Source organism: Urocampus carinirostris, chromosome 14 (genome assembly GCF_059441175.1).
Source record: "Urocampus carinirostris isolate Australia breed hairy pipefish chromosome 14, RoL_Ucar_1.0, whole genome shotgun sequence".
Classification (NCBI taxonomy): Eukaryota; Metazoa; Chordata; class Actinopteri; order Syngnathiformes; family Syngnathidae; genus Urocampus; species Urocampus carinirostris.
In genome coordinates, this window is record NC_142362.1 from 2,202,647 (window position 1) to 2,223,619 (window position 20,973).

General features: G+C 40.3%; 1 protein-coding gene across 2 annotated transcripts in view; it reads left to right on the top strand.

The window, feature by feature from the left end:
- armc8 (armadillo repeat containing 8) overlaps nt 1-20,973 on the top strand; it is a 38,542-nt gene extending 17,569 nt beyond the window's left edge. For both annotated transcript variants that reach the window (XM_088352648.1, XM_088352647.1), the window contains exons 11-22: nt 785-985; nt 1,058-1,153; nt 3,739-3,821; nt 5,916-5,997; nt 7,113-7,199; nt 8,819-8,911; nt 10,482-10,631; nt 13,321-13,416; nt 13,484-13,579; nt 13,696-13,768; nt 18,254-18,347; nt 20,161-20,973. In XM_088352648.1, coding sequence (XP_088208774.1) covers nt 785-985; nt 1,058-1,153; nt 3,739-3,821; nt 5,916-5,997; nt 7,113-7,199; nt 8,819-8,911; nt 10,482-10,631; nt 13,321-13,416; nt 13,484-13,579; nt 13,696-13,768; nt 18,254-18,347; nt 20,161-20,194 — 1,185 coding nt within the window. In that variant the 3' untranslated portion in view covers nt 20,195-20,973. The remainder of the gene's footprint in view (nt 1-784; nt 986-1,057; nt 1,154-3,738; nt 3,822-5,915; nt 5,998-7,112; nt 7,200-8,818; nt 8,912-10,481; nt 10,632-13,320; nt 13,417-13,483; nt 13,580-13,695; nt 13,769-18,253; nt 18,348-20,160) is intronic.

A 20,973-nucleotide genomic window follows, 5' to 3' on the forward strand; every position in this document is an offset into this window, starting at 1 on the left:
TTTGTTCGATCACCGAAATCATTTTTCCCATTAAAAATAATGTCAATCGTTTTAATCCGTTCCAACACCCTGAATGTTTACCTTGAATGTTTAACGTCAACATAAAGCTAACCCAGGCTAATTGTACGTTCGCATTATCGTAATCTTCCGTACGAAAGATGACGCTAACATGAACGTGTAAAAATATAAAAATCAAGTCGTTTACAAGTCATTTAGCACCCGGGTCTCCACAAGTCGTGAGCGGTTTATTGGAAAGGGGGCTCCGTTCCAACACCCTCAATGTTGGGCTCCGTTCCAACACCCTGAATGTTTAACGTAAACTTAAAGCTAACCCGGGCTAATCGTACGTTCGCGTTATCGCAATCTTATGAATAGGATTCCTTACCTTTGTGGTGGTCAGCAGAAGGCGCAGGTGGACGGTGGAGCTATTATTTCTTTCTTAAATGCAATAGTTGTACGCACTACTTTTCTTTTTTCACCTGTAGCAACTTCGCCGCTTGCACTGAGTTTCTTCGGAGGCATAATAAGGGGCTAAAACACCCGTACGCCGCTCAGCATCGCACCCTAGCGTACGCGCTCACGCATTACCGGCGTTCGAACTCCGATCTTTTGACCGAACAGCGAAGCAAGAATTTCTCGACGTTTTTGGTCGGACACCGATTTGTTCGAACTGAGAGGCGTCCGAAAACCGAGGTTCCACTGTATAACAAAAGGTTCTTAGGGGGCCAATACTTTCCTATGCACAGTAACTGTGGTGGACTTCATGCTTTTTGTTGTGGCCTAGACGCTGCCGTGCCTGGTACGTATGTGTAGCAAAGATCACCTGCTAGAAGAACGGGTGGATGGAGCCGAGACTCTCGCCTTTCTCATGGAACCCGACGTGGAGTTGCAGAGGATCGCGAGCACCACCGACCACCTCGTGGCCATGTTGGCCGACTATTTCAAATACCCCAGCTCTGTTTCGGCCATTGCCGACATCAAGAGGGTGGGTCGGCATGTTACGGAACATTTGTTCAGGTTTTTTTTTCTTTTTCCTGACTTTTTTCGTTCTACACAGTTGGACCACGACCTCAAGCACGCACACGAGCTAAGGCAAGCAGCTTTCAAGTTGTACGCGTCACTAGGCTCCAACGATGAAGACATTCGCAAGAAGGTTTGTCGATTTTGTTTCCAGATTCAGCTCATATATATTAAGGTTTCTAGGGTGCTTGAAATTCTTAAAATATCTTGAACTGTAATGGCTTTTTTTGTATAATTACTAATCAGTTTTTATTTAGCCATAACAAACAACTTTAAGTCTTGAAAAATACCGTATTTTCCGCACTACAGGGCGCACCGGGTTATAGGGCGCACCCTCCAAAAATAGTTTTTGGTCCTATATCTTCCATAGATAAGGCGCACCGGGTTATAAGGCGCTACAATGGGAACGTGGACAAAACAGTCAGATGATTCAGTCCAACTGATTACCCCCTTAACATTCCCAAAGCTTGCAAAGAAGCAAATACGTGTCGTAGACGCGTGCGGATGCGGTGTCCGTATGATGTCACTCAAATGCATCGTTCCATCATTCGGAAGGTTCAAGTCTTGGGATTCAAGAAATGCCAACCATTCCTTAGTTTCTATTTTCTTTTTCGCTCGCAACTTTACTGTGCATATGACAATAAACACTTGGAATTGAGTTGAATTCACTCAACTCATCACAGCAACATCAAGATCGTTCTAAAACAAGATGCCGGGAAAATATAAAGCCGCATAGCTCACCTAAGTTCTCACATTCAATAATGATACGCAATCATGGTCTTCTTACAACCGTGAGTGTAGTAAATCCAGGAGAGTAAAATGTTTACAAATACAGACATAAACATGTTTCTTTATGGCGTAGTTTAGCAAGCTTGCTATTCTTTTTCGGCCAATTGCAGGGTTTGTTTCGGCCCTCTAGCCTATCAGAGGCTCCGAATAACTTCAGCCAATAGCGATCGATTTAACGGATGATTGACACATCTTTTTCGGCCAATTGCAGGGTTTGTTTCGGCCCTCTAGCCTATCCGAGGCTCCGAATGACTTTAGCCAATAGCGATCGATTCAAATGATGATTGACGCATTGGTTAGCCAATGAAACGCCGGTATATAAATCCCAGCATACACCGCGGACTACTCCGCGTTCAGGGGGAAATCGAGTCGGCGGCTGTTGCGTAAGTTGCGAGACCTTGCGATTTAATATTGAACCATATATAAGGCGCACTGTATTATAAGGCGCATGTTCAGCTTTTGAAAAAAAATTAAGACTTTTAGGTGCACCTTATAGTGCGGAAAATACGGTAAGTCAAAATACAGTAATCCCTCGAGATGACAACCTCACCAACCGAGAGAATAGTATTGTAACAAAATAACAACCGTATATCTAAAATGATTGCACCGTTGAATAAAGAGTCTTTATTGTGGTGAGATACAGGCTCCGGGGGGATACCTTGTAAGGGTCTTTCCATAGCTTAGCCGTAGGCCGGACCTGCTGCCTCCTCTCCCAACGCCGCCTGAGTCCCTTCCCGGACCTGATAACAATCCACGGAGCACCTGCTGGAGATAACTAATTCTTTGTGCTCTTCTGACTTTTCTTAGAGTCCGGTTTAAATGATGAATTTATTTTCAATGTAACAAGGCTCTGCTAAAACTATGCTAAAACTATCTTTCGCCATGCTTCCCAGTTTATTTTGGGCAACACATTGGACTGTGTGCCCGCCCTGTTCAGTGTTCTGGTTTGCCCGCGTCCCTGCGTCCTAGACGCATCATTTTTGCTGGGGACGCATAGTCTCAAATCAACGTGCGTCCCCGGGACACAACTTTTTTACCCGATTACATTTTTTAAACAAAGATTCACCGCACTCCAAAGTTTTCATCAGGCAGATCCGGCAGATGTTGTTTTTGTCTCGCGGTTCGAGTTTTCGTCTGCACGCCGATCTCGAGTTGTGTAGTGAAAGGAAGTCCGTCTCTTTTTAGAGAACCGTCTTTTTCGGCTCAACTCATTCAAGAGAGCCGGCTCTCCAACGGCTCACTTGCTTTGATGCATTATATTACGAATGATGATGTTGTATAAAGAAGTTAAGAAAAAATGAAGTATAAAAGGAGAAAATGAAAAAAAGACAGGTTTGTGGTTATCCCTTTAATCGGTATATTACCAACAATAATCTGATGCAGAAAATGAATTCATAATTTGATGATTAAAACTGAATGAATATATAGATTTTTATTATATATTTGTCGCCGATTTACAATTTCAACCTGGATAACACGCCATTTTGGGGAGCCATAGATCTCTGTTGGGACCCAAAGATTTTTGAGCATGCGAGTCCCCGGGACCCATCACTTTTCACAGCTCAAATGAACACTGCCTGTTGTTAGGCTTGGGTATGCTGTCAGTCAATCACAGTCGTGCACACAGACGGTCACGCCCCACCAATCCACACTCACACACACACGTACATCCTACCCCTCGTGATAGCCTTTTCTGTGTGCTGTCTGCTCAGAACACAATGCACGATACTTTGATATCAATGACAGTAAAGACAATTCAATTCAGAATTCACAAAGCAGTGAAGCAGCGATTACCGAAGCGCAAAATCACAATGGATTACTCTCCTTTCAATTATCGCAGACTTTAGTAATTCCGGCGATATCAGTTCCTCCTTCTGCAACAGAAGAATTTCATGGGCATTGACATTTCTCCCGCTTGTGTATCTAAAGATCACAGAGACTGAAAACATGATGGACAGAATAGTCAGCGGCCTGTCGGAGTCCAGCATTAAAGTTCGGTTGGCAGCCGTCAGGTGAGATCGTATTTCAACATGTTTGGATTAGTAATTGTTTTGATTATAGAATTGCTCGCACCGTCTAATTCTCGTGAAGGTGTAGATAATCAATTATTGGAAACAAATAAATAGTGATTTTTTTTAATTGATATTGCAAGTAACTCTCCCTACATTTTTTAAAATCCATATTTATGATTCAGAGAAATACTTATTGATATTGATAAGATTAGAACTGTTGAACTATCAAAACCATAAACGGGAAGACTAGATATTTAACAACTGACAGAATATTAGGGCTGCAACAAACAATTATTTTAAAAATTGATGAATCTGTCGATTTTTTTTCTTTTTCAAATAATCGATTCTGTTCATATATTACAGTTTTGGATAAATGGATCAATACTGCAGAAAACAACCTAATATTCTGTAGTATAAAACATTTAAAAAACATTTTTCAAATGGCCTAACAATAAACATAAATACATACAACATTCTCCCAGAAATATAGAGACTTTTTTTGCATATTTTTATGCAAAAAAAGAGAGGCAACTTCGGAGGAGAATGGGAGTTGTTAGTCGGACGTACGCAAATCGTTTGTTTCATTTTGTTAATTCATAACGAATGCTGTGTTTTGTGTGCTCTGCCTAAATAAAAAGCCTCAAACGAACCCCTAAACGTCCAGACGCTGCCCTACTTACGAACGGGAGAGGTTCCATACGACCGTTCGTGAGTTAAACTTGTTCGTAAGTTGTTTAAGTGCTATATTTTGTATGTTTAAGGCTCTTATTAGTAACCTGTATTGTTTTGTACTGAAAAATAAACGTTTAATATAATAATATGCTCTATCAAAATAAATAAAGTTGAGTTTAACTTACTTTTGGAAGATGCGCTTCAAGAGTTAGCCGACTTCCTCCTCCGTGGTAAAAAAGTAGCCAAAAAAAAGCGTTTCGACCATTTTCTTAACCGCATCAAGATTTGTTATTCCACTTTCATTTCAGAAGAAACGGCTCGCCTCTTGAAATGAAATGATCTGCATTTATATAGCGCTTTTCAAGTCAATACTTCCCAAAGCGCTTTACATTGTGCTTCACATTTCCCAATAGCGGCCGTGCAGCCATGTAAGGCGCTAACCTGCATATTGGGGGTATTAGGGGTTCAGTGTCTTATCCAAGGACACTTCGACATGTAAGGAGCCGGAATTCGAACTGCGATCTCTTGATCCCAAGACGAGCGCTCTACCTCCTGAGCCAATACACCAACCATATTGAATGTACGCACGAGATATTCGACAATAAAAATGTCAAAGTTCTTAGCGTGCTAGAGATACAGTGCAATGTGTATACACACAAACCAGGAAGTAGAAGCCGGATTTCTTCTTCAGGGTGGATGCTGGGTGACCTCTCACAGCGCCACCACACGCCGGTATCGGCGTAAAGAAGCACTACAGTACTGTCCTGTACTCGGAAAAAGGTGCACATAATACAAAATCTAACTTGCAGCAATATCCGGATATTTTTCGACATCTCGAAAAAAAGGTTTTTATCTACCGTTTTTCGTAAGTAGACTGGTCGTGAGTAGGGGAGCGTCTATACCAAAATTGCCTCTCATTAAAGCGATTTGCTTCACTGCTGGCTTTGCATTCTACCTTTTAAGTTATCTTATTGTACATTGGATGTTTCATACAGCACTTTCAGTTACATTTCGGTGTCGGAAAAGTGCTATGAAAATACATTTGGATTTGAATTCGGAGGACCTCATGTAATAATAATAATAATTTCCTTTGTATTGTCATTCTTTTTGTAAGAACGAAATGTCGATACACCTGACCCGTTGTAGCGAGCCGATGCAGCCGCAGCCAACAGAGGGCGCCGCCATTTACATTTCTCAGGGCGCCCTCTGCTGGACCAAAATGCTACTGATCAGGAGGGAATTAAATTCACATCTCTCAGTCTCTCTTACAATAATCAATGATAAAATCCGTGGCCAACGCTTTTAGTCATCAATTTCATCGATCCGTTGTTGCAGCCCTTCAAAATATGGAAGTATTTAAACAACCTATGTATGAATTGCCCTTATTTATTCGATTAATTGTGTGTTACGTTCTTCTTACAGATGCCTCCATAGTCTCTCACGGTCGGTGCAGCAGCTAAGAACTAGCTTCCATGATCATGCTGTGTGGAAGCCCCTTATGAAGGTTAGAGGAAGCTTGATTTTGAACATAGAGAACTGGAGCTATTGAACAAAATAAAGGGAGAGGTATTTAAAAAAAAAGGGGGGAATTGAATTAGGTTTTAGAGAATATTGTAATGGTTTTCAGACTTCAAACTTAAGACTATTGCTGCATTTTATCCATCCATCCATCCATTGTCTGCACCGCTTATCCTCAGTAGGGTCGTGGGGGTGCGGGAGCCCATCCCAGCTATCTTCCGGCTGGGAACACCCTGAACTGGTTGCCAGCCAATCGCAGGGCACACAGGGACAGACAATTCGCTCGCTCATTCACACCTAGGGAAAATCCGGACCAGCCAATTCACCTAACATGCATGTTTTTGGAATGTGGAAGGAAACCGGAGTGCCCGAAGGAAACCCATGCAAGAACGGGGAGAACATGCAAACTCCACACAGGATGGTTTGATCTCACAACCTTAGAACTCTGCCGCACACGCGCTGACCACTGCGCCGCCCTTCTGCATTTTATATTTACCACAAAAAAACGGAAAAGTAGGTGTTGCAAAAATATAGCCCCCCTGTTCTTTAAGCTCAGCCCAAAGTCTCAGTTTAAATGCGCCTGCTCCTTCATGGGCTCAGAGCTGTGAAGAGAGTCACCGGAGAACGGATAGATAGATACTTTATTCATCCCTGTAGGGAAATTCACACTTCCAGCAGTATCCTTGTGTTGAAAAATAAAATGATAATAAAGTAAAAGAAATAGAATACAGAAATACCCAATATAACGTGGTGATATAAAGTATTTATATATTGCTACATAAAATACACACTGTCATAAAAATAGGGTAATATGCATATGTGGGGGTTTAATGTGGGCTTTGACACCCCCGGGTGGAGTTAAAGAACCTCATGGCAGGAGGAAGAAATGATCTCCTCAGTCTGTCCGTGGAACAAGACTGTGACAGAAGTGTGTCGCTGAAGCTGCTTCTCTGTTTGGAGATGATGCTTTGTAGTGGATGGGATGAATTGTCCATGATTGACTTTTAGTAAGAATAAGAACAAATAGGAATAGAAACGTCATATTAAGACATATGAGCAATACCATGAATTCATTTTATGATTTTTCTGGTTTTGATCCAGCTGTTGCAAAACGCCCCTGATGAAGTCCTGGTCATGGCGTCCTCCACGTTATGCAACCTACTGCTGGAGTTTTCACCCAGTAAAGAGGTACACGCACCGACACGCAGCTTCTACTATATAAAATCACTTTTTTTCTAAAGGTGTGTTGCAGACTTTAAAATGTCTGTGTAAAAAATGTGGCGGAAGGTTGCATTTTGCACCAAAACGCGTCCATTTTTTTTTTTTTTTTTTGCTTGCACCTTTTATTGAGTTTAGATCAGGGGTGGCAAACACGTACACAAAAACAATACTTGTATTGTAAGGAGAGGAGTGTGTTATGGGAAATAATATGTTTTTAATTGTGTGTGTTTGTGTCATGGCAGGTCAGTGCGTGGTGTGGCTCTTTGACTCTCACAGTTAGAAATTTCGGCTCTTTGTGTCAAACTTGTTCGCCACCCCTGGTTTAGATTACAGTGACCTCTAGTGGTCTAATCATAGACACCGTCCCGTTTATGTTTGTGCTGCACACACACAATAGATCAGGGGTGTCAAACTCATTTGAACTCGGGGGCCACACGATAGAACAAACATTCTGTCGAGGGCCGGACTAGTAGATAAAGAAATAAGGGAAGGAGGGAGGGAAAAGAAGAGAGGGCGGGACAAAGAAAGAGAGAGAGGATTAGAGCGTGAGAAACAAAAGAGATGAAAAGAAAAGTCGTAAAAGAGGGGGAAAGAAAGGGAGTGGAAGAAAGAAATCCAAAGAGAAATAGAAAGACAGCAGGAGAGAAAAGAGAAAAGAAAGCGCGAAGGCTAGGAAGAGAGAGAGAAAAGAGAGTAAAGGAAAAAAGGAAGTTAGAGCAAATGAAGTTAAAAAGACACAGAGAGAGAAAGAGACAAAGAGCAACAAAGGAAGAGAGAAATGGAGACACAGGGAGTGAAAGAGACAGACAGTGGGAGAAAAGAGGTGGAAGAGAGAGAGCGCGAGAGAGAGAGAGAGAGAGAGAGAGAGAAATAAAAGTACAGTATCTTTGTGAGAATAAACCTGGGTTTGGCAATATCAAGTTGACATATTCAACCTGCAGCTTGTTTTTCTCTTGCACTTCTCTGAGTGTTGTTTTGCCGGTCGGACTCAATCCCTTAGCGGGCCTGATCTGGCCCGCGGGGCGCCTGTTTGACACCTGTGCAATTTTTTTTAATATTTGAGAATTGTGGAATGTTTGATAAATGGTAAATGGTCTGCATTAATATAGCACTTTTCAAGTCAATGAAGACCTCCCAAAGCGCTTTACAATGTTTACCCATTCACACACACACTCACACACCAATAGGGAGTCAGCCATGCAAGACAACGACCTGCTATCGGTGGTATTAGGGATTCAGTGTCTTGCCCAAGGACACTTCGACATATAACACGGAGGAGCCGGGAATCAAACCTGGGACCTCTTGATCCCAAGACGAGCGCTATACCCTTCTATGTTCTATGTTTCTATGAAAGTTTTTTTTTTGTGTGTGTGTGTGTGTGTGTGTAAAACCCCTTTCAATTTGAGTTTGAGACCCCTGGTTTACAGGAACGTATGTCATGTTTAAAGTTGTTTTCTTCTTCTTTTTTTTTTCAAATTAAAGCATCAATTCATTTTCACTTTTCTAAAGGATATTTTTGATTAATTTAGATGTTAGCTTCTGTGTTCCACCCAATGACTGTATGTGTGGTGTTTGCATTTGCGTAGCCTATTCTTGAATCCGGCGTCATCAAACTACTATGCAGTCTGACCCAGAGTGAGAGTCCTGCGCTCCGGGTAAACGGCATCTGGGCCCTAATGGTAAGAAAAGTTTCCACTACAAGCTCAAATCACTGGAGATGATTCATCTCAGCCAGGGTTTGTACAGGTGCTTGGAATCCTTGAAAATACTTGAATTTTATATATTTTTTTTCTAATATATTAAATGTTAGGTTAACCCCAACACTTGTAATAAAACCTGCACTCAAAGAAGACACAGAGACGTGAGTATAACTTACTTGCAAGGAGAATGACAGGAGACTGCCCTTTACAGTCTACCAGACTCACTCTAACTGGCAGTCTCCTTTGTCCATGCCTTTTATTAAATTAGGAACGCCCTAATTTACATAAGGTTTCTTCTGCTAAAGGGAGGGGGGAGTGAGAAAAAACAGTTGAGACCTGTTTTCACTAACAACATGTTATCGTATCAACACCTGTTTAAACTCGCAATAACATGTTATCGTATCAACAATATTACCACTATTGAACTAGGCGAGAATGGCACACTAAGCAAGAATAGTATGCAACAGTAGAATAACATATTTACAGTTTAAATCCATTGATTTCACAATTTTTATTGCGTTTTCAATGGTTTTTCATACAAAAATAAAATAAAATCACACCCCAAATAAACCCAAAACCGACAACCCAAAGAGGTGTTCGACACCATGTGGAATTAAAACAAAACAAAACCGTATATTTAACTAGGAATGATGCGTTAAAGGATATAATAATTCTAAAACATTTAAAATAGGGGAAAATAGAAAATGTTTTGCATAATATAATATGTCATTGGTAAACAAACGCTGCCCTATTCACGAACGATATTCCGGATGATCGTAAGTTGAATTGGTTCGTAAGTTGCTTCAGTCCTATATTTTGTATGTTTAAGGTTTGTATAAGTTTGTTTAAGGCTTGTAAGAGTAACATGTATTGTTTTGTACTGAAAATTAAATGTTTCATATAATTATATGCTCTATAAAGATAAAGTTGAGTTTAACTTACTTTTGGAAGATGGGCTTCAAGAGGTCCTCCTCCGTGTTTAAAAGTGGCCGAAAAAAAGTGATCCAACCATTTTCTCAACCGCATCAAGCTTTCTTATTCCACTTTCGTTTCTAAAGAAACCGCTCGCCTCTTCTTTACACTTTACAGCAACCATATTGAATGGATGCACGAGATATTAAACAATAAAAAGCGTCATCGCCCCCTATAGGTTTTGCCCAAGACGGGTGCATGCTACACCTAAACAGGGCACTAGAAAATGTGTATTTGTGCAGTCATGGAGATTTATTATGGGCCAAAAAAACAAGGCAGTGTGGTGACATCTAATGGGAAGAACTTCCTGCACCTGAAAATATCAGCTACCTTTACCGCTGGTTCACCTGAACCCTATATGGGGCAATATTTGGGTCAAAAATGTTTACACACCTATTGTTCTGATAAGAATATATTTGTGATTTACCCAAGATCAAAATAATCATATGACTTAAATGCACACGCGAAATTTCTTCTTTGAGGGCACTGGAGAAATTGTAAAATTGGCTATGGAAGAGCTTAAAATTTGGCCATGAAAAACGTGTACTTTGCTAACCGGGTGCGTGTTTTTACACAGAACATGGCGTTCCAGGCCGATCAGAAGGTGAAGGTGGAGATTGTCCAATGTTTGGGCACCGAGCAGCTTTTTCGCTTACTCTCTGATCCTGACGGCAACGTGCTGATGAAGACGCTAGGTCTGCTTCGGAATCTCCTGTCGACACGCCCGGTGAGAGCATGCAAATGCAACACGTGTAACTATTTTTTAATGTTTTTCTTCACGTTTTTACCCATTTTTTCCCACTATTCTTTGTCTTTTTTATCTCTTTTAATTGTTCGTGTAGGGATTTTTCTTTTGAAAATCATTAGGTTTTAAATAAATTATCCTTTACTGCAATCAGTAAATGAATTTGCCTCTTGGTGTTGCTTGTGCTCCACCATAAATATTTTTTTCTTTGAAGGATGATCGAATTTCCTACACTGATAAAAAATAAATTGTTATTACTAGAGTTCTCTGAGTTCTGATATGAATTATTAATCCCAAGAAAACGGAATCAATGAACCAGGCTGTTTGAAATAGAATACACAATTTATTAACAAAGAGAATCAATGATAAAAAAGGAGGGGGGGGAGGCGCCGGAGATTATAGGAGTTTTCGACCGCTGAAAGTTACTAGCACAAAACAAAAGTTTCCCGCTATAATGCTAGTCGATTTCGGGAGATTCCCTTGTACAGAAAAAACACACATTCCCAGGAACCAGCAAGCATGTTGTTGAATCTGAAACCGTCCTCTTACTTGTTGTTGCGGAGAGACTTGGTCTCGTGCTCTGTATGGTCTCAACGTGTGGCCCACGTGCTGAACTAAAGGCTGTGTGCTTAGTTCATGCATAGTTCATGCATCAGTTCAGTGTTCTTGCAAGCAAAGTACCCTTGTGTTGTTTAGGGAAAGCATTGTTTAGATATTGGAGGTCTCACAAATGCAAAAGAAGTGGAATTTCTGCTCTAAAGCAAGCGTCAAGCGTCCCTGGTGCATATAAAAAGAGGAGCTGATCGATAAAAGGGTTGTTTCTTGGAATGTTCAACTTTTGTTTACTAAACAATGGTAAGCGCAAGAAACATCCTTTTTTCTAACGAAAGATGTGGGTTACAGCTTTCTCCAGATACGTCCAATGCCTATAAAGCTATAGAACTAAATTTTCTGCTGGCCTTTAAAATTGAGTTAAAAACATTGGCAGGGACTGAACATTTGGCATCAAAATAGTTGAAAATAATTGTAAAAAAAGTACCCTTGTGTTGTTTAGGGAAAGCATTGTTTAGATATTGGAGGTATCACAAATGCAAAAGAAGTGGAATTTCTGCTCTAAAGCAAGCGCCAAGCGTCCCTGGTCCATATAAAAAGAGGAGCTGATCGATAAAATGGGTTGTTTCTCAGAAGTTTTATTGGAATTATCAACTTTTGTTCACTAAACAACGGTAAGCCCAAGAAACATCCTTTTTTCTTACGAAAGTTGAGGGTTCAAGCTTTCTTCTGATATGTCCAATGCCTTTAAAGCTATAGAAATAAATTTTCTGCAGGCCTTCAAAATTGAGTAAAAATTATTGGCAGGGACTGAACATCTGGCAATGAATAAGTTGAAGAAAATTGTAAAAAAGTACCATTGTGTTGTTTAGGGAAAGCATTGTTTAGATATTGGAGGTATCACAAATGCAAAAGAAGTGGAATTCCTGCTCTAAAGCAAGCGTCAAGCGTCCCTGGTCCATATAAAAAGAGGAGCTGATCGATAAAAAGGGTTATTTCTCAGAAGTTTTCTTGGAAACAATGTTAAACTTTAGTTTACCAAACAATGGTAAGCGCAAGAAACATCCTTTTTTCTAACGAAAGATGAGGTTTGGAGCTTTCTCCTGATATGTCCTATGCCTATGAAGCTATAGAACTAAATTTTCTGCAGGCCTTTAAAAATGAATTAAAAACATTTGCAGGTAATGAACATCTGGCATCAAATAAGTTGAAGATAATTGTAAAAAAGTACCCTTGTGTTGTTTAGGGAAAGCATTGTTTAGATATTGGAGGTATCACAAATGCAAAAGAAGTGGAATTCCTGCTCTAAAGCAAGCGTCCCTGTTCCTGATAAAAAGAGGAGCTGATCGATAAAATGGGTTGTTTCTCAGAAGTTTTCTTGGAAACAATGTTCAACTTTTGTTTACCTAATAATGGTAAGCGCAAGAAACATCCTTTTTTCTAACGAAAGATGAGGGTTGGAGCTTTCTCCTGATATGTCCAATGCCTATGAAGCTATAGAACTAAATTTTCTGCAGGCCTTTAAAAATGAATTAAAAACATTTGCAGGTAATGAACATCTGGCATCAAATAAGTTGAAGATAATTGTAAAAAAGTACCCTTGTGTTGTTTAGGGAAAGCATTGTTTAGATATTGGAGGTATCACAAATGCAAAAGAAATGGAATTCCTGCTCTAAAGCAAGCGTCCCTGTTCCTGATAAAAAGAGGAGCTGATCGATAAAATGGGTTGTTTCTCAGAAGTTTTCTTGGAATGATCAACTTTTGTTTACTAAACAACGGTAAGCCCAAGAAACATCCTTTTTTCTTACGAAAGTTGAGGGTTCCAGCTTTCTCCTGATATGTCCAATGCCTATAAAGCTATAGAACTAAATTTTCTGCAGGCTTTTAAAAATGAGTTAAAAACATTTTTACTTGGAGATAATTGTAAAAAAAAAAAGCTAGCATAATAATTAATAATAATAATTTCCTTTGTATTGTCATTCTTTGTAACAATGTACACAGAACGAAATGTCGATACACCTGACCCGTTGTAGCGAGTTGATGCAGCTGCAGCCAACAGAGGGCGCCGCCATTATACCAATTAGCATGTCTGAACATAAGCGTGTTTCTTTTCCGACAGCACATCGATCAGATCATGAGCTCTCACGGCAAGCAGATCATGCAGGCGGTCACGCTCATCCTGGAAGCCGAGCACAACGTGGAGGTCAAAGAGCAGGTGACGGATGCTTAAATACACCTTGCAGCGCCCCCTTGTGGATAACTCTGTTTTTTACATTGATCAGACGCTGTGCATTCTCGCTAACATCGCGGACGGCAACACGGCCAAGGAGCTCATCATGACCAACGATGACATGCTTCAGAAAATCAAATACTACATGGTAGGTCGACTTCAGGAGGTCACGTGATTGGGATTCTGCCATCAGTCTATATTGAATAATTTTGAAGCTTGGATTGCGACAGTTAGGAGTAACAAATGTTTGTTTTCTTCTTTAAGGGTCACTCCAATGTGAAACTGCAGCTTGCTGCCACCTTCTGCATTTCTAACCTCATCTGGAATGAGGAAGACGGTAGGAAACGCACACCACTACAATAATGCATACCTGTCAAGCTGTACGTTTTTGCCGTACAAAGTACCGTGTTTTCCGCACTATAAGGCGCACCTGAAAGCCTTTATTTTTTTCAAAAGCTGACCATGCGCCTTATAATACAGTGCGCCTTACTTATGGATCAATATTAAGTCGCAAAGTCTTGCAACTAATGCAGCAACCACCGACTAGATTTTCCCCCGAACGCCAAGTAGTCCGCGGTGTATGCTGGGATTTATTTACCGACGTTTCATTGGCTAACCAATGTGTCAATCATCAGTTGAATCGATCACTATTGGCTAAAGTTATTCGGAGGTAAAGGGGGCAGATCCTTTCTATCATTTACAGGCTGGCATAGGCTAAAGCGGCAAAACAAAGCCTGCAATTGGCCGAAAAAGAATGTGAATCACACGTTGGGTTGACGGCATAGAGAAAGCATTTTTTACTATTCTGTATTCGTAAATATTTTATTCTCCTGGATTTACTATACTCACGGATATAAGAGGACCATGGTTGGACATTATTATTGAACGCAACGACTTCGGTGAGCTACTCCGGCTATATATTTTTCCTGTATCTTGTTTCAGACTGAACTCGATGTTTCCGTGATAAGCGGTGCAGATAATGGATGGAATGGAGTGTCTATTTTTAAAATGAAACTCAATTCCAAGTGTTTATTGTCATATGCACAATAAAGTTGCGAGCGAAAATGAAAATAGAAACTAAGGAATGGTTGGCATTTCTTGAATCCCAAGACTTTAACCTTCTGAATGATGGAACGATGCATTTGAGTGACAGCAGATACTGTTTCCGTACATGTCTGAGACACGTATTTGCTTCTTTGCAAGCTTTGGGAATGTTAAGGGGGTAATCAGTTGGACTGAACTATCTGTCTGTTTTGTCCACGTTCCCATTGTAGCGCCTTATGATCCGGTGCGTCTTATCTATGTCAAATATAGGAGCAAAAACTATTTTTTCGGGGTGCGCCCTATAACCCGGTGCGCCTTATGGTGCGGAAAATATGGTAGGTTCATTATGCATTTTAAGACGTGTATGACGTACAAGGAAATCTGTACGGAAAAACGCAAATTTGTCAATGATGGGTACCATCCGGTATACACCGACTATGACAAAACGGCAAATCAATCGAGTCAAACGAGTTCGCCGCGGTAGCCTCTATCTCGGTATCGTTTTTTTTGTTGCAAACGAAGCGAGCATATCTTTAATTAAAATGCCGTAAGTCATTCTGATCTGAAAACAACAGGCGGGGTTGATTGAGTAAATTTGAAATACATGAGGTCTTAAAAAAACATCGGATTTCACGTGGTAGTTGTGTAGTGAAAGGAAGTCCGTCTCTTTTCAGAGAACCGGCTTTTTCGGCTCAACTCATTCAAGAGAGCCGACTCTCCAACGGCTCACTTGCTTTGATGCATTATATGACGGATGATTATTGTTGTATAAAGAAGTTAAGAAAAAAAGGAAGTATAAAAGGAGAAAATGAAAAAAGACAGGTTTGTGGTTATCCCTTGAATCAGTATATTACCAACAATAATTTAATACAGAAAATAAGAAAATGTATTATTCTACTTTATTCTATTTGCATGTATTTTTTTCCTTCTACAGTGAACGTCCAAGGGACTTCATTTTTGAACTTTTCTTATAAAAAACCTCATTCATGTCGAACAATTCAGGATCTCACAACAAAATGTTAATTAACAATATATATGATATAACGAACGTGCTTGAAATGTTCAACTTTGTAGAAAATATGTGAAATCACTTTTCTGCCAAAAAGAGTCGTGCAGGATTTTTTTAAGAAGCGCAAACAAAACTAAAAACTAGGAAAACTTGGAAGTGGCAATAAAAAGATTGGCTTCAACAAGAATTGCAACCGCGGAGAACAACTGGCCCTCTAAAATTCGCTTTAATCATTTTTGATAAGTTTAAAGTTTAGTAGACTGTCAAAATAAGGAGAGCAGACATTCAAGGATTTTGAACCTTCATGGAGAACAGAGAACCCTAACCCCAACCTGTTCTAAAGTGCTTTGCTTTTTATTACGTCAAAAACAAATCCGCCCTAAAAAATGTGGAAAATCAAACCGCAACCTGATTGGCCAAGAGTGGCAATGATATAAACAGTTGATAAATGTCAAAAAACAAACTGTACGCAATAAGAGTCAAAAGTTGACTTCTTCAAGGGAAAAAAAAAATCGTTTTTATTTTGTATCTATTTATTTGCAAATCAAACGTTTGCTTTATTCCGATTTCGAAATTTCCGTTCGGTTTTGAAATTTCGGAATTTCGGTTCGTTTAGCAATTTGAATACTCGGCAGCCGGCATACATCAGAAGCCTGCATCAACTAACTTTGTGCTTCCGGACTTTCCCGAGCGTTATAAAGTTGTGCATTTGCATATCATTTTCCAAAGTAGACGCACAGAGTACGCAAGTAAAATGGAGAATAGAATAGAATATACCTTTATTGTCATTTTTTCCAACATGGGTTGAATATATTGTGACAACGAAATTGGACGTGGCACTCCAGGTCCACATTTTACAGTGAGGATAAAGAAAACAAAGAAGATAAAGGAACAAAGAAGATGTTTGTACTGTCCTTGTTGCAGCCTTTGTTTTCCTCCGGAGGGGGTGAGGGACAGACAGAGATGGCCGGATCCAACTAGATGTTTGATATTACTGTACACACCATCCAGTGTTTTTTCCTCTGGTTTCTTAGTCCACGTGTTGAATGAATTAGGGAAGTACACTCCTTAAGCATGCCTGATTAAAGTCGCCGGCGACGATAAAAGCTCCGTCGGGGTGTGCAAGCTGCTGTTTATTGATAGCAGCGGGGTTAGGTATCAAGCCAAAACCTCAGCCCCAGAAGAAAGATTCAAAAGAAGCTCACAAAATAGATGACGCTAAAAAACGTAAACGTACATTAAAAGCATTGTGGAAAGAGGAGTTCACGTGGCTTTTAGCAGACAACACAACGCAAACATTGCATGAATTAAGTTCAGTAAATACAGGTACATACTGATGGCAGATGGAAAACATGCAATGAATGTTATAAGTAGATTTATAATAAACTTAGATTTAAAGTGTTGTTCTGTTATATATTCTGATGATCAATCCTTAATACTTCGCAATAATGGTTTTTTTTTTTTGCGATTCGTCTTCTTATTGTGTTTCCAGTTTTGAAAAATGGGGCAGGGTACAATTGACAAAACCAATTGTTAGTCAAAGCTGGAAAGCTGGAAAATATATTCAAAATTAAAGCAATTGCTGCAACTTGATGAAGAAAATGCAGTAATCCACCTGATGGAAGGACACTCACACCGACTCCCAAGGTTATACTTCATTGTGGCCAGGGTTGGGTAGGGTTACTTTAACTGGATTACTTTCGATGACTTTTGGATTACTCCAATACCAAATATGCTAATACAAGACAAAAGAAACGAAATATGAATAAAATGACTCAATTTTGTGCAGGGAGTAACGGAATACATGGAAGGGCAAAAATGATGATGGCAAGCTGTTTGGATTTATTTTCATTATGATTCTGTCGCATTTTACGTTCGTTTTGCCGGAGATCAAAGAGATCAAAGCCAGGAGAGAAAGCTTACCGCGTGTTGTGAGTCATCATTTGATTCATATTGAGTTTCTTTTGTCTTTTATTAGCATATTTGGTATTGGAGTCATCCAAAAGTCATTGAAAGTAATCCAGTTAAAGTAACCCTACCCAACCCTGTTTAAACCTACGTCTATCTGTCACCTGTGGTCAGTCCGTTTTCGAACGTCAGTTTACTCTAGGCAGGCTTTTCGACCCTGACTCACTCCTGCTTGTGCTGCAGTGTGTTCCCTGGTTTCGACCCGTTTTTGATCCTGACCACGTCTACTCTCCTTTTCTGGCTTACGACCCCGACCACGTTATTGCTCTCCTGTCCTGGCTACTGACCCGGTTTTTCAAATGTACCTCATTCCTATGTGTGTATTTAAACAACAAATATCGTCATTTGTACTTGGATACAGAGTGTGTTCTTTTGTCCATGTGTTGAGAGTTGAGAAAGTAGTCATGGATGCGTGTGCACTTTGAGTTACTTTATTGAATATGTGTAATAGGATACAAAGTTTGAATATTTGACTATGGAGAATGTTCTTTATTGATTATTGTATCTAGAATCAGATGAGTGAATGGATTCAATAAGAGCGGTTCACACAGTCTTCCAATCAAACCCGCCAGTGGAATCAAAACCCCCCCCCGGTGACATTCTTTTGTTCCGAAAAACAACATTTATAGTCCTCCACCATTTTGCAACTTCCTCCCCACTAAAAATGATAAGAGGTATAAAGACAGGATGCAAAAAGAAATGAAATTTAAAAAAAAAATCACGGAAACCATGTTTCAGGATTTGTAAAGCGTGTATTTATAGAGGACTGTGGGGAAAATAGGATTTCCTGTGTGTTATCAGGTTCTCAGGAGCGCCAGGACAAACTGAGGGAGTTGGGCTTCGTGGACATGTTGCACAAACTCACGCAAGCCTGCGACACCAACCTCAGCGATAGGTGAGAAGCTCTAACTTTAAAGTGTGATACCTTGGCCATTTATATACACAGTGAAGAAAATGAGTATTTGAACACCCTGCTATTTGACTATTTCTCCCACTTAGAAATCATGGAAGGGGTCTGAGATTTTCATCGTAGATGCAAGTCCACTATGAGAGAGATAAACTAAAAAGAAAAATCCAGAAATCACAATGCATGATTTTTTTAACATTTAGTGTGATGCAGCTGCAAATAAGTATTTGAAACATCTGAGAAAAATGAATGTTAATATTTGGTACAGTAGCCTTTGTTTGCTATTACCAGGTTTGCACACACTGTAGGAGGCATTTTGGCCCACTCCTCCACACAGATCTTCTTTAGATTAGTCAGGTTTCTGGGCTGACGCTGAGAAAAATGGAGTTCGAGCTCCCTCCAAAGATTTTCGATTGGGTTCGGGTCTGGAGACTGGCTGGGCCATGCTAGAACCTTCATATGCTTCTTACGGAGCCACTCCTCGGTTTTCCTGGCTGTGAGTTTCGGGTCGTTGACGTGTGGGAAGACCCAGCCACGACCCATCTTCAATGCTCTGACTGAGGGAAGGAGGTTGTTGCCCAAAATCTCACAAAACATGGCCCCAGTCATCCCCTCTTTAATGCAGTGCACTCGTCTTGTCCCATGAGCAGAAAAACACCCCCAAAGCATGATGCTACCACCCACATGCTTTACAGTAGGGTGGTTCAGATTGTACTCTTCATTCTTCTTACAAACACGCTGAGTGGAATTATGCCCCAAAAGTTCTATTTTGGTCTCATCTGACCACAAAGCTTTCTCCCATGACTCCTCTGTATCATCCAAATGGTTGTATGCAAACTTAAGACGGGCCTTGACATTTGCTGGTTTAAGCAGGGGAACCTTTCGTGCCATGCATGATTTCAAATCATGACGTCTTATTACCTAGAGTAACCTTGGAAACGGTGGTCCCAGCTCTTTTCAGGTCATTGACCAACTCCTGCCGTGTAGTTCTGGGCTGATTCCTCACCTTTCTTAGAATCATTGAGACCCCACCAGGTGATATCTTGCATGGGGCTCCACTCCGATTGAGATTGACCTTCATGTTTAGCTTCTTCCATTTTCTAATGATTGCTCCAACAGTGGTCCTTTTGTCACCAAGCTGCTTGGCAATTGCTCTGTAGCCCTTTCCAGCTTTTTGGAGTCGCACAATTCCGTCTCTGGTGTCTTTGGACAGCTCTTTGGTCTTCGCCATGTTACAAGTTCAAGTCTTACTGATTGTATGGGGTGGACTGGTGCCTTTATGCAGTTACAGGTACTTCTGATTCAGGATAATACATGGAGTGCAGGTGGACTTTTAATGGGCGGACTAACAGATCTTTCAGGGTCAGAACTCGAGATTATACACAGGTGTTCAAATACTATTTGCAGCTGTATCACACAAATAAATTAAAATGGCGTAAAAAGTGCAGTTAACTTGTTCAAAGAAGCGTGTTCATGTGGACAGTTGTATATTAGCTCTTATCATAACATTTGTTTGTCAATCTGGCTCTAACACTGGGTTGCCCTCACCTTTCAGTTCCTCAGCTGCGTTAAAATTTCCACTGCCTTTTCTGACATTTTGTTTTACGTCAATTAAAGATAGATTACTGTCTCTTCATTGCGACACAATGTGTTATTTTTCTGTACTAGACATTTCCCCGCTGATTCCTCTAAAATGCAAGAAACGGTCATTAATTAGTTGATTTGTATTAGAGGCTCATACTTCGGATTTTGCGCACTGGAATTCCTGGTAACCGACACAGGAACTCTGATACCTCCTCAGGGCCAAGACCGCAATGCAGCAGTACCTGGCATGACCACAAGGGGAAGTCGCCCTCTGTTTTTTGTCTGGGCGAGCGGCGGGAGATTTCGGAGTTGCACGGACACCTTTTTAAAAACGGTTTGTTCATTTTTTTTTGTGAAGCTTTTTTTTTTCGGAGTGGCATTTTGGACTCTCTCGAGGAGAATGGATTAAAAGCTTTTCCTCTCCATTATTTTTACATTTGTAAACAAAGAGGGCACTTTTTCCCCCCCCATACGAAAAAGGGCACCGACTGAGAGAAAGGAAACAGCTATTTTGAAATGTTTTCATTCTTGTGGATATTTACCTCGTAAATATATATATATATATATATACACGTATATATAAATATGAGCATAAAATATATATATATATTTTTGGAATGTTATTTTCTTTCTCCTGTTTTGCCCTTTGTGTTTTTGCAGTTTGTTTCGAGTGCGCAAATTCTTGTTTCATCAACACACTCGTGGCATCCTCACTCCTTTTTTTTCTATTTATATTCGACTTTGACGTATTTTATTTCGCCCCAGAGGGGGGAAAAACCCTCAGATTGAGACCCCCCCCTCCTTGTGCACACTAAAATGCAGCCAAGTAAGAACACAGTCTAAAACATGTTCTAGTTTTTTTTTTTTTCCAAGCATTTTTCAGTGTTCTGACATTTCAGCCCTTACTGATGTTCTTCTGAATGAATGTGCTCATGGAAAATGTATGCAGTCCCTACCGAGGAGATCATTTGTGCCGCTTCTTTTTTTCTGCAGAGTTTGAAATTAAAATATGATCCATGTGGGGACTCAA